General features: G+C 37.3%; 2 protein-coding genes and 1 long non-coding RNA gene across 3 annotated transcripts; 2 read left to right on the top strand and 1 right to left on the bottom strand.

Annotated features, from left to right (window-relative positions):
• Positions 1–212: 212 nt before the first annotated feature.
• Positions 213–7,038, top strand: LOC126626844 (uncharacterized). The gene is made up of 5 exons (XM_050296247.1): positions 213–619; positions 4,049–4,617; positions 5,401–5,571; positions 5,663–5,794; positions 5,916–7,038. The coding sequence occupies exons 1-5, from the start codon at positions 478–480 to the stop codon at positions 6,630–6,632; spliced, it is 1,731 nt and encodes a 576-aa protein (XP_050152204.1). The 5' UTR covers positions 213–477; the 3' UTR covers positions 6,633–7,038.
• LOC126626845 (uncharacterized) lies at positions 2,014–2,570 on the bottom strand. Its single transcript, XR_007624785.1, has 2 exons — positions 2,512–2,570; positions 2,014–2,312 (listed from the first exon to the last, which is right to left on the bottom strand). It is a non-coding gene; the product is annotated as an uncharacterized LOC126626845 (long non-coding RNA).
• Positions 7,039–8,750: 1,712 nt separating the features above from the next.
• Positions 8,751–12,895, top strand: LOC126626843 (uncharacterized). Its single transcript, XM_050296246.1, has 4 exons — positions 8,751–9,303; positions 10,949–11,679; positions 11,766–11,897; positions 12,045–12,895. Exons 1-4 carry the CDS (start codon positions 8,751–8,753, stop codon positions 12,768–12,770), a joined length of 2,142 nt encoding a protein of 713 aa, XP_050152203.1. The 3' UTR covers positions 12,771–12,895.
• The last annotated feature ends 622 nt before the right edge of the window (positions 12,896–13,517 follow it).

Raw genomic sequence — 13,517 nt, 5'->3', positions numbered from 1 at the left:
TTTGACACTCATTTTTAAGGTCAATTCTTAATGTATTTCAATGATCTGAACTGTTAATATTTTAGTACACCATTCATAGATCCAGCCACGAACGTTGTGTTGATCTCAATCAGAAATTGAAAGAAGCCCGTGGAATTACTACGAACAACACTGCCAAAAACGACAGATAAAGAAAAAGAGGTGATGTTATAAAGCCCGAGCCAACGTGGCCACCGAAACTCTAAGCATCCTCTCAAATGATCGCAACAAATTGCGACTGCAGACCGGATCGAAAGTGATTAAGGAAGTATGTACACATTTCTGTGATGAATCTCCACTGTAAACAACACGTGGCTCGATCCTGTGCACTCATTAGTACACTTTTCAGCACTTGGTATGTACTAAGTAGAAAAGTGGCATAAGGACCATAATTTCTGCGTTCATATTACTCCGATCACTGTGTTTCAGGCAGTTCCGGCTCTATTTCCGCCCCTGAAAATGGTGCGACCATCGGAGCCTCCAATTGACATGCAAAGACGAAGAAGCGAGCGTTTGGCCGCAATCGATGCTGCAAACAATAATGTCAGTGAAGGAAGCTCTGCTTCTTCTGTAGAAGAAAATGGTGGTCATCCAATTTCAGGTAACTTGAACCAACGAATTACATAAATTTTATATTTTTTATATTTTCCTAAATTTCATTTATTTTGTGCTAATTTTTTAGTTTAGTGCTTGAATTTCTTTTGGTTAATTGGTTAATTTTGAGTAGTAAATGTTGAAATGTGTTGTTAAATTTTAATGTGGATATATATATATATATATATATATATATATATATATATATATGGTGCTTCAATTGATGTATCCTTGAATTAAACTTATTTGAGGCTCACTCATATTTTAATGATCAAAACCGTCTATTTTCTAGGTTCTTCTTGAAGATCGTTATTGCAAAAGTCACTCAATTAAATGGTTTTTAGTCCATTGTTTTCTTAAAATATCTGTTCGTCTATTTTATTGGAATGCAATTAAATTAGGGCTGGGCACGGGCCGGGCCGGGCCCATTTTTGAAGGGACCGGACCGGACCCGGAATTAAAGGAGATGGGGCGGGCCAGGCCGGGCATTACAATTCTGAAAATAGGAACCGGACCTTACCCAGCCCGGTTGAAACGGGCCGGTTCGGTCCGGGTACAATGGGTCCTTTTTTTTTTTTCTTTTTTTTCCTGTTTAAAAATGTTTGCTGCACACAGATTGCAGTTTTTACACAGAACAGATTTCACATATTGCAGTTTGAAAAAACTGCACAAATTTCACAGATTTCACAGATTCCACAAATTTCACAGATTCCACAGATTGCAGTTTGAAAAAAACTGCACAGATTGCAGTTTCTACCCTAACTGACATGTTGGACATTTTTACGAAAAAAAACGTTCCCCTAACTGACAACCATGACCCCTAGCATTCCTCCAGAACATGCTGTTCTACCCTAACACACATAATTATCAAAGAAACAGTTTCAGAAATCTACCCGCCAACCCACTCTTTTCTCCTCATCATCAATTTAATCCACAAAATCGCCAAATCTCTTATAATTAAACAAGTATTTATCTTTTCTTATTCCTGTTCTATAAAATTCACACTCATACACATACAGAAGCAGGAACAATTAAAAAAACCCGGAAATATAGAAAAATTACAAGAAATTCATAGCCACAACTTGAACATGGAAGTATATATAAGGCATTTCTATAGAGATACTAATCTATACACACACATATATACACGCAATTGCCGATCTGTAAAATTCATATAACCTACAGGTATATAAATATAACCAACTCACCAAATAAAAAATACATTGATCGTAGGTGAGCACAAAACAAATTCACCAAGTGCTTACATATAATAATGAAAGAAGAAATGACAAGCTACAATGATAAAGGACTTGAGTCCTCATATGTGCATCAAAGAACACCAAACTGACCTGGAGGGGAAGGGTGATCAAACCGCCACAACAAACTCCAGCAAAGAAACACTTAAGAAATGCCCTGCACTCAGGTAAAAACGTGTCATTCCCAAGTCAATCCAAGCAAATACCAACAAAAAGTACAATGAAATTATGAACTAACCAAGGTCCCCGCTAGAAAAGCCGTTGGATTTCTCACTCCAAGCGAAAATCGTTCAACTGAAAACCAAAATGCACTGAAACGTCACTATCTAATACCAGAATTCAAGCTTAATGGATTTGCTATAATCTTGTTATACAACACTAGGCTCTCTCACTGTTCTATTCCCAGGTGCTGAAATTCCTTCATTGTGATCAGCTTCATTTTTCCTGTACGGTCATGGGAAAAAAAAGTCTAATTAATCTCACAAATAATGGCACCAAACACACAAATAATGTACACATAAATCAAGGCTATAAATTTTAACACTTCTCCGGAGAATCGATATAAAATTATAAAATAACCAATTTGTAGCGCAGATGGTTAAAACTAGTGTCAAAACCGATACCCTTAAGTAATCAAACTTACCATCTTTTTGCATTAGGTTCATCTTCATCAAACTCCTCCCCTCCTCCTCTCTTTCTGAAAAAAATCAAAAGAGAATATTTTTTATAGCTCAATCATCGATCTACAAATTCTACAAATTCTAACTTAAAACCCCTAAAAATCCCTACACCAGAAATTCACATTACTAGTAAAACCTAATTCAAAAATACCTAAATTTTAGAGGGATGATGGTTGGTACTTGCCTTGGTACTGGTAGTAGCAGTGTCCTCGACGGTGGTGATGGGGTGATGATGGTGGTTGCGACGGCGGAGGTGGTGATGGGGGGTGATGATGTTGGTCGCGACTCGCGACAGCGCTGTGAGAGTGGTGAGGTGAGCACTGTGAGTCGGAGTCGAGGGAAGGGATAGGGAGAGGGATTCGAGGGAGAGGGATAGGGAGAGGGACTCAGGGAGATGGAGTCGAGGGAGAGTCTGAGAATCCGAGAGACTGAGGTCTGAGGCTGCTGAGGCTGAGGATGCTTCTGGAACTCGGGACTCGGGGAAGGTTGGCTAGGGTTGAAAGTTGAAAACTTGAACTGACGGTTGAGATTGGATGGAGAGATGATATTAAATCTCGTCCGTCCAATCTAACACAAACGGGCCAGTCCGGGTACCCGTGGATCCTATAATTTTGGAACCGGCCCGCCCTTAAAACTTCAATTACCCGGCCCGCCCCGCCCCGATCTATTTTTACAAAACTAAGAACCGGCCCGTACCCGCCCCGTACCCGTATTACCCGCCCCTACCCGCGGGTCCAGGACCTGTTTGCCCAGCCCTACTGAGGATGCTTCTGGAACTCGGGACTCGGGGAAGGTTGGCTAGGGTTGAAAGTTGAAAACTTGAACTGACGGTTGAGATTGGATGGAGAGATGATATTAAATCTCGTCCGTCCAATCTAACACAAACGGGCCAGTCCGGGTACCCGCGGATCCTATAATTTTGGAACCGGCCCGCCCCTAAAACTTCAATTACCCGACCCGCCCCGCCCCGATCTATTTTTACAAAACTAAGAACCGGCCCGTACCCGCCCCGTACCCGTATTACCTTCCCCTACCCGCGAGTCCACGACCCGTTTGCCCAGCCCTACTGAGGATGCTTCTGGAACTCGGGACTCGGGGAAGGTTGGCTAGGGTTGAAAGTTGAAAACTTGAACTGACGGTTGAGATTGGATGGAGAGATGATATTAAATCTCGTCCGTCCAATCTAACACAAACGGGCCAGTCCGGGTACCCGCGGATCCTATAATTTTGGAACCGGCCCGCCCCTAAAACTTCAATTACCCGGCCCGCCCCGCCCCGATCTATTTTTACAAAACTAAGAACCGGCCCGTACCCGCCCCGTACCCGTATTACCCGCCCCTACCCGCGGGTCCAGGACCCGTTTGCCCAGCCCTAAATTAAATGTCTTGGCCATTTCGGATTTATCTAAATTTTTTGTCAACATGATTTTTAGAATTAAAAAGATAGACGGTTCATATCATTTGAGGGATCTTGATAGAAGTTACTCTATATTGTATATAGGTTATGGAGGGGTAGCAAAGAAGCAGATGAAGAGCAAGAATATGGAAAAGAACATAATTGAAAAAAGGAAGGGTGGAGAAGATTATGTGCAGTTCCGTTGTAATATGATGTCATTTTTTAATACGATGCAGCGAGTTAAGAAACACTTAACAGAAAGGCACTTGGAGTTGCTTCAACAAACTCCGTTTTGGCCATTAATATCGGCATTTTACAGTGGCGTGATTTTGGAAGATCTGTGCAAGAAATCAGACAATGACGTCCGCACCATCATCAAGTGCTACAACTCCAGAACAATGAGTTTTGAGTTTGGTAGCACGTCTGCATCATTGACAACCAAAGACATTGCTGAAATTTTGGGACTTCCAAAGGAAGGTGAAGAAGTACAGTTGAAAGGAACACAGAAGCACATATCAGATTTTACCAAAAGGTATTTCGAGGAAGAAACAATATTGTACAAAAAATTAGTGGATAATGCTTTGGAAAAAGCGTTAAAGGGGAAGAGAGAAACCGATGTAGGGGATGTTGTACGTCTGATTGTACTAGAACTATGCGGTACCTTCTTATTATGTGTTGGAAGTTTGAGTAGCAATTTCCTTCCCACATTGGTCATTCCCAAAAGAGTTTATCACTTTATAAGGCTTTGTCCTTTAAAGAAAATAATTGGAGTAATAGGCCTGGAGACTAAAATTGGGCTCACCCTTGGGGTTGGGCTTTGGGGTGTATTAATTATTTGGTAATTAATATATAATTAATTATAATTAATATATAATTAATATATATTTAATTGTCAAAAGATGGGCCTTGGGAATTTTAATTAATTATTTTTAATTTCGAATTTAAATTAATTAATTATTTATTTTTTCCAACAGACTCATCTTTTCAGATGAAGTCTGAAGTGTGAAAACGCAGAAACAAAAACACCCATTTCAGCAGATGTCTCCCAACAGTTGCATCCCTTCCTTATACCTGTTGCGAACAGGTACAATCACATTATATATACATCCATCTGCATGGCATTTACAATATATAGAAAAATCATAAATCTCCTCCTGCAATCTTAAACATCCTTACTGAGAGAACCACATTAATATTCGCCAGAAGTCTATTTTCCGGTGCTGGAATTTCTGACTTAGATCGTTGAATCCTGGTGGAACAGACGTCCGTAGAACTACAAGCACAGAGTAGGGACGAAATTTCTGTTTCAAGGACATTGCGGTACGCAAGCCTCGATCTTCAAGTTGTTTGTTTTATAATTCATATTCTAGTTTATATTATGTTAGTTTATATTGCATTTATTATTTATTAGCATATATAAATTATCACAGATTGTTGACTTAAATCCAACATTATGTACCACAAGCCACACCATTTTCTGGAATTTAGTCAAGTACTGTGAAGATTTAGAAAAAAATTCAAGATATTCATGGGCAAAAGCAGTGGCTGACGTACTACACGAGGCATTGGGAAAACAGACCAGGGGATGCAAGCCATGTTCTATTCCTGGATGTGTCATTGTTATAATGGTAACTCACCTATGCTACCGTATAATAACTTTCCTAATGTAAGACTGCCTTCTTATGTGATTGTACTTACTGTTTATTTTCATGCTAACAGCTTTGGTTGTGTGAGAAAACTAACCTCATACAACCAATCAATGGAAGGGAGGGACATAAACCAGCTCTTGTAAAATGGAGGGTGCGGGAACTGCACTCCAAACTGAATGAAATAGACGTCACAGACATCGGGGTAAGTTTATAGCTGTAACATGCACATAGTAACTGTTATAGAATACATGTGTAGTTGTGATCAGTATAGGAATTAATTTAGGTACTGATATCCTATCTGTGTGCATAATGCAACTGTCCAGCTGAGCTTTAAGAAGGACAAGAAGAAGAAGAAGAATAAGAATGACGAAATGGAAAAGCCGCTTGAAGAAGCTAAAATAGATGGGCAAGATTTAGAAGAAGGGGAAAATGTATTAGATGATACAGCGGCCTCGTTGGAGTGTGCATTTCGAGCTCAGAAGACACAACCAAAACTCCTTTCAGTTCGTACTATGTCAAAAAGGTTGATTGACAAAGAAAACTTGGAAAAAAGACGGGAAGATTTAGGGGAAACGATTCAAAATGCAAGTGCTGAAGTTGCAAAAGCTCAAGGCAAAGTGAATAGGCTAACTGAAAAGTTGGAAAGTGACAAAATAAAGAACTTGAAGAGGAAGCTAAAAGAAGAAAAGGAGGAGAAGAGAAAGATGAAAGAGGACTATGAGTTCTTAATTGCTGAGCAGAAATCATTGCTTGAATCTGTAAAAAGGTTCGTGAAAAATCTGGAAGGGGCTCTTAAAGCCGAACTGGAGGAGGTGAAGAACCTTAAGAAAGACAAAATGGAGATGATCAAGGAAATTCAAGAACTCAAAGATCAGCTGAATGAAGGGAGTCCATGCGCCGCATTGCAAGACATACAAGTTGAGGTGTGTCCGAAGCAATTGTTTTTTACAAGTCTCGATAAAAACAGAGGAAAGAGGGCATCAGATCCGGAGTTTGAGTATGAACAAGAAGGAAAAAAGAAACGGAAAGTAGGGCAGTAAAAGATGAAATAGATGGATAATTTTCTCCCTGATGCAGTTGCTGCATGCATTTTTGGATGAAGAAGTTATATCAGTCGAGGAAGGCGTTGAACCTTCCCAGCAGTTTGTCTGTATTTGTTAAATGATACCCTTTCCTTTAATTTACTGCATTACATGGAGAAATTCTTGGATGTGAACGACCAGACCACATGACAAAACGCCACACCACCGGTATTTTAGTCCCACCCTCTTGTTTCTGGCACCGGTATCTGGGCCTCCGAACTGAAGAATTCCTCCTATTGCGTGCTTTGTGTGTGTGTGGTGTAGCTGGTTTCCACTTTTTGATCATCCCATGTAAAGTAAAACTCCTTCCTTATGTTTGAGATGGTTCAAATGTCTACTTATGAGATGTGTGCATTCAGGTTTACATGTGGTTCCATCCTTCTTATATCGTTGTCCTATAATGTGTGGTTCTACTTCTCAATTACATCGAGGCTTTCATGATAAACCTTCACACCATGCAGGTGTAGTTGTAAGTTAGAGGACAATATCGGTAACAATGGTAACGAGATCTTTTATGATAAATCTCAACAGAGTTTTTTTTTAAGATAGCTAGTACTTGCACTTCCCCTAAGGGATGACCTCATTCCCCCAAACGTATCTTCATTATAAAAATTACATCATAACTATTCAATCTCTTGATCTTCATATGACTATCATCTCTACAAAAATCATTCAAACTTGATATTGCTTAGTCATCTAAATCTATCAAATCGATCAATGGTTCATCATAAATATGCATATGGTCTAATATCTTAGTGGATATGTTGTTGGGTTTTTAATCATGTATCCCGCGTTCAAAACTTCCCTCTGGTAAATTATTATAAGGGACACTTTAGATGCGGTCCCTAACTATCAATATCCTTTGATTGAAACCTTGTTAGTTTTTAGTTTTTGATTGAGGTCCCTGATATTAATGTAATAATGTAAGTTACTATATTTTTTTAATTAAAAATTAAAAATTGAAATTTGTAATTGTTTATATTAATGAGATTTTAAATAAAACCCATAATTATGGGATTAAAAATAATAAAATATAAATTATTCTCTCTATATATTGTGTGTGTACATATATGTATGGGTACATTAACCAAAATTAACAAAAAAAGTTATTGTACCAAAACATGGATACATTCTCAAATCAACGAAAAAGAATGTACCCATATAAGTTTAAACATGGATTAAAAAATTTGAATGGATTTTATATTAAAAAAGGGTACATTTTACATATAACAAATTGATATATTTGAGAATGGGTACATTTAAGATTAAAAAAATTGAAAAATTATATGAATGGGTACATTTAAGATTAAAAAATTGAGAATCTTTTTATATATAAAAAAAAACTAATAGGTACAAACTTAATTTAATTTAATTTTTTATTATTTTGGAAATGTTTGAATTGAAAATTAATTAGAAGTTTAATAGAGGTGTGAGTATTAAACCCTAAATTAATTACTAATTTTTATATTAAAAAAATTATATAATAAACATGTAAATTCATTATCACATTAATGCTAGGGACTTGAATCAAAATTTGAGAACTAATAAGGTGTTAGTCAATGAACAGTAAAAACTAGGGACCGGATACTAATTTTTCCTTATTATAATAATTTCAAACTCTCCTCCTATCCTTGATAATAATACTTAAAAAGAAAATGAATATACTATTTGATACTTACACAGTTACACTATTAATTTATTTAAAACATTTAAATGATTAAATGACATTTGTTTTTTATGATCTTTTTATTAAAAATTACCTTCAAATGTAGATTAAGAGGTTCAACATCTTTTACTATAAAGGTCGTACGATCAAGATATTTTAAGTATGAGAATAAACTCATGTCAGAAGGGAATGCAATAATTATCCATCTTTTTACAATATCGATGGAATTAGGCTAGCCTTTAAGTACTCTTTGATATACATGATAAATAACAGACCGTACGATCATGCATGTTAACAACGCGTGGCACGATCTTGTGCACTCGTAGGTACACTCTTCAGTGACACTCGGCATTATTTGTTGGTAGAAAAGTGGCATTGGGACCATAATCGCATTCTTCGTTCATATTTTCATGACTTGGGTCCCTCCGGTCACTCCCACTGTATTTCTGAGACGTCTTCGGCTCGGTTCCGGACCTCCGGTTCAATTTCCGTCCATGAAAATGGTGTCGGAGACACGACGTACGATTCTTTCTAACGACCACGAGGGCGAAGCCGAAGCCGAAAATCGGAACGTTTCCGAGCTGGTTTCGGCGCTGAGAGCGGCGTCTCGGGCGGAGGATTTCGCCCGAATCGAAGAGGCTTTAGCAGGGAGAGAAGCGGAACTGAAGCGAGAAATTGAGAGGCAAAGGCACGAGAAGGCATTGATGGAGGAAAAGCACGAGTTCGAGCGGCTCGAGAAGCTCAAAGCGGAGGACGAGCTCAGGGTCAAGCTTTCCGTGATGGTCAAGGCAGAGGCGGTTAGCGAAGACAAGTTTCCGGTGAAAGACCAGAGCAATGAGGTCATTTCGGGGAAGAGGAGGAACATGCAAAGAAGAAGAAGCAAGCCTCTGGCTGCAATCAGTAATAACTGTGAAGTAGGCTCTGCTTCTTCTGTTGAAAGAAATGGAGGTTTGCCAATTGCAGGTAATTTGGATTAAGGATTTTTTTTTTTTTTACATCGATATTTTTACAATAAGGAGATAATAAGTAGTTCGGTTAAGTCATATAATGAACAGCCTAATTTAGTATTAAATTCATCATTTACGAGATTCGAACTTAAGAAATCTCTCTTCTAAATGAGAAAGAATATCATCATACCGTAGTTTTGACTAGTGGGATGGGGGTTATACTTTTATGTGTTTGGTTAAATTTTGTTAATTAAGTAATTTTCAATGAGAGTGGTTATTTCACCAATGTTCAATTTTCTCATCACATTATAATCTCACCTGTCATAAAATGTTAAAAATTTGAAATTTTATTTCCCCACCGACTATTATTCTTAAAGTAACCTCTAATATGATATTTTCTCACCTACTATTATTCCGAAAAAATTGAAATGCTATTTTTTCAACAACGAAGTCTCATCCGATGAATCTACCAGCAATGAATGACCCTTCAAATGCTTTTTTGATGTGTGATTATGCACTTGAGGTAACAACTACTATCAATATCCAATCATTATCGGATGCTAGCTTCTTCCTTTAGTACACTTTCTTTCCATAATTTCTTCTATCCTCATCCTTTATGGGTTTTTATTTCTTTTATTTTGAGAATTCGGCTTAAGAATGGTCCATTCTTTTTACAAACCAATGTCAATCTAGGGTTCCAGTGACCTTTCTGCGGCCAACTTATATATATACACACATATCTATATCTTTCTTTTTTAAGGTCTTTATCAGTCATTTTACAAATGGACATACTTGTAATTAAAAATTTCATTAAAAAATAGGTGAGATAAAAGACATTGGGATAGGAATAACAATACTCTTACCAATTGGTATTAGAATTTTTTTATTGACTTTTTACAACTAGAGTTTAGTGATTATTCCTCTACACCTATAAGTGGGTGGTATTAGGTTTTAATCTCGTGGATGACAAATTCGAGACTAATATATGACAGTGTGCTCATTATGTGATTTAACTAAAATCGTCTCAACTCTAAGTGTAATACACTGTTGTCAAAAGAATTTAAAATAAAAATTGTAGTTGACCTTTTAATTTGGTGTGGCTACTAGTGTATACGTTCAAACCACTGAGTACTATAGTATAAAAATATTCTTCATTTACTTGTAAGTGATAGATCTTAAGTTCGTCTTATGGATGATGAATTAGATGCCAACTTATTCCCCTATTCCTTAAAGTTAAAAAAAAATAAATCAACATTTTATGTGGCAAAGTAAAGTTCAGCTTTTGAGGAAAGTACAATATTGATTCAAATGAAACTGATGCTAGAGAACGACTTAAAGGAAAATCTAGTATCATTTCCATTTTTCGCAAGGGAAATGATATCCACACTCCATTTTTATCCCTTTGCAGTCTCCCTCTTGTTTCTAACCGCAAGATTGAATAAATCAACGGTGGAAATCATCTTCCTATTTGCGATTAAGAACAAAGTTAGTTTATTCTAAATTTTGAGTTTAGTGCTTGGATTTTGTTAGTTACGTAATTGAAATTCAGGAGCTTATATTTTGAAGGATTGACTTCTGTTTGATGATTGTGCCTCTGTACTTATCTGATTTCTGTATAAATGTTGAAATATATTGTTAATTTTAAATGTTGCCGTATATAGGTTATGGCAGGGACGCAAATATGCTGATGAAGAGGAAGAACATGGAAAAGACGAAAATGAGAAAAAGAGAAAACCGTGTACAATACCGTTGTAATATGATTGCATTTTTTAACACAATGCGGCGAGTTAAGAGACACTTGACTGAAAGACACTTGGAGTTGCTTCAACAATCTCCATTTTGGCCATTAATATCAGCATTTTACAGAGGTGTGATTTCTATAGATCAATGCAAGAAATCCGACAATGACATCTGCAACATCATCAAGTGCTACAACTACAGAACAATGAGTTTTGACTTTGGTAGCACATCTGCATCATTGACAACCGAAGACATTGCTGAAATTTTGGGAATTCCACAAGAAGGTCAGGAAGCAGTAGAATTAAAAGGATTAAGGAACTACAAATCAGATTTTACCAAAAGATATTTCAAGGTAAAAACAGTGTCAAAAAAATTGGTGGAGGATGCTTTGGAAGAAGCGATAAAAGGGAAGAGAGAAGCAGATGTAGAGGACGTCGTACGCCTGATTGTACTAGAACTATGTGTTACATTCTTATTATGCAGCTCAAGCACCGAAACTTCATGGAATATCGTCAAATATTGTGAAGATTTAGAAAATATTTCAAGATATTCATGGGCAAAAGCAGTGGCTGACCACCTACACAAGTCACTGGAAAAGTCGACCAGAACATTTAAGCCATATTCTGTTCATGGATGCGTGGTTGTCATAATGGTAATTGGCATACTCTTGGTTCTTATAGTATCCTGCCAATGCAAGAGTACCGCGGAATTTGATTGTAATTGTTTTTGTCCTGACAGCTTTGGTTGTGTGAGAGAACAAACCTCATACAACCAATCAATGGAAGGGAGGGACATAAACCAGCTATCGTGAAATGGAGCGTGAAGGAACTGCAAATGAAACTGAGACATATAGACGTCGCAGACATTGGGGTAAGTTTATAGTTATAATTTATCAATATCTACGTGCGTAATAACTGTTATACAATACCTGTAGTTCTAATTGGTATACACGTACTAATGCCGGTAGTTGGTGGTAGATGCTGATATCTTATTTGTTTGGATGATGCAACTGTTCAGCTCAGCTTTAAGGAGAACAAGAAGAAAAGAAGAGAAAATGAAAGAACATGCGAAGAAGCTAAATTTGATGGCCGAGAAGACAAAGAAGGGGAAATTTTGTTTGATGATACAACGGGATCATTGGAAGGTGAATTTCGAGCTCAGAAGACGCAAATGCATTTCCTTCCAACTAACATTGATTCAAAAAGGTTGAATGATGAGGAGGACTCAGAACAAAGTTTGGAAGATTTATGTGAAATGATTCAAAATGGAAGTACTGAAGTTGCAAAAGCTCAAGGAAGAGTGGATAGTGAAAAGTCGGAGAGTACGAATGATAAAAGAGAGAGATTGAAGAGAAAACTAAAGGAAGAAAAGGAGGAGAAGAGAAAGCTGAAAGAGGACTACGAGTTCTTAATTGGTGAGCAGAAATCATTGATTCAATCTGTGAAAAGCTTCGCGAAAAAGCTGCAAGGAACTCTTGAAGCCGAAAGGGAAGAGGTGAAACACCTAAAGGAGGACAAAATGGAGCTGATCAAGGAAATTCAAGAACTAAGAGATCAGCTCAATCGATGGACTCCATCGGCCGCAATGCAATTGAGAGACGGCATACAAATTGAGAAAAGCAACGTAAGGAGGACGTTTGATCCGGCGTTCGAGAACGAACAAGGAGAAAACAAGAAGGTTAAAGTAGAAGGGGAGAAAGTTGAAAAAATTCTATCTGATGCAATCGACGAAGTAGGTTATTGAACCAACCTAGCAATGTGTCTGCATTTGTAGATTGATGTAAATTATGTTGAAACTTATAAGATCATGTTTCATGTGTGTATTCTGCTCCATTTGTGGCTAGAGCAAATCTGCATGTTCCATTACCACCCGTGCTCCCTTTTTCGTGTGAATCTACCACTTGAGCCAATTTTTGTTTGAAATTCCGTTTGAAATTTCGTCTAAGCACATTATGTACCACTTCAAGATCCCTGGGCTACATCGGTAAAAATTTTGTTGACAAAGAGTAATGCTAAACTTATCACTAGAGGTAGGGTTTATCAACACATATGAGTCTCATCTTTGTTAGAGATATGGTACAAATAAATGGTAAGAGTAATATTTTTTGTTGACAAAAAATCATGTGAATAGGACTTAGAGGAACAAAAGAGATATTTTCGCATAATGTTTAATCAACAAAATGCGAATAGGGCTTAGAGGAACAAAAGAGATATTTTCGCATAATGTTTAATCAACAAAATACAAGGAGGGGCCACAAACTTGACCCCTCTTGGAAAAGAAAAGTCAATAAAAAGAGGGGGGCATAGGACCAAACTCCTCCAAATAAAACCTAAAAGGTAATAACCCGCAAGAAAAACTGCAAAACAGGAAAAAAAAAAAGAAAAAAAAATGGAGTTTTAACAAAACACTTCCAGTACTGTTCATTTTTAACGAAAAATCACATTTTTACCTTTAACTGGCACTATTCATTACACATTTAAAAGGGCTTTT

This window comes from Malus sylvestris, chromosome 6, assembly GCF_916048215.2.
Source record: "Malus sylvestris chromosome 6, drMalSylv7.2, whole genome shotgun sequence".
Taxonomy (NCBI): Eukaryota; Viridiplantae; Streptophyta; class Magnoliopsida; order Rosales; family Rosaceae; genus Malus; species Malus sylvestris.
The sequence above is the reverse complement of the archived record's forward strand: the minus strand, read 5'-3'. Positions and strand labels throughout refer to the sequence as shown.

Bases quoted from the DNA above. Each gene is read 5' to 3' on its own strand.
- LOC126626844 (XM_050296247.1), top strand. From the start codon at position 478: ATGGTGCGACCATCGGAGCCTCCAATTGACATGCAAAGACGAAGAAGC. The intron at 4,618-5,400 runs GTTGGAAGTTTG...CCAACATTATGT, and splicing joins GCGGTACCTTCTTATTATGT to ACCACAAGCCACACCATTTT. The intron at 5,572-5,662 runs GTAACTCACCTA...TCATGCTAACAG, and splicing joins GATGTGTCATTGTTATAATG to CTTTGGTTGTGTGAGAAAAC.
- LOC126626843 (XM_050296246.1), top strand. From the start codon at position 8,751: ATGACTTGGGTCCCTCCGGTCACTCCCACTGTATTTCTGAGACGTCTT. The intron at 9,304-10,948 runs GTAATTTGGATT...TGCCGTATATAG, and splicing joins TGGAGGTTTGCCAATTGCAG to GTTATGGCAGGGACGCAAAT. The intron at 11,898-12,044 runs GTAAGTTTATAG...GCAACTGTTCAG, and splicing joins TAGACGTCGCAGACATTGGG to CTCAGCTTTAAGGAGAACAA.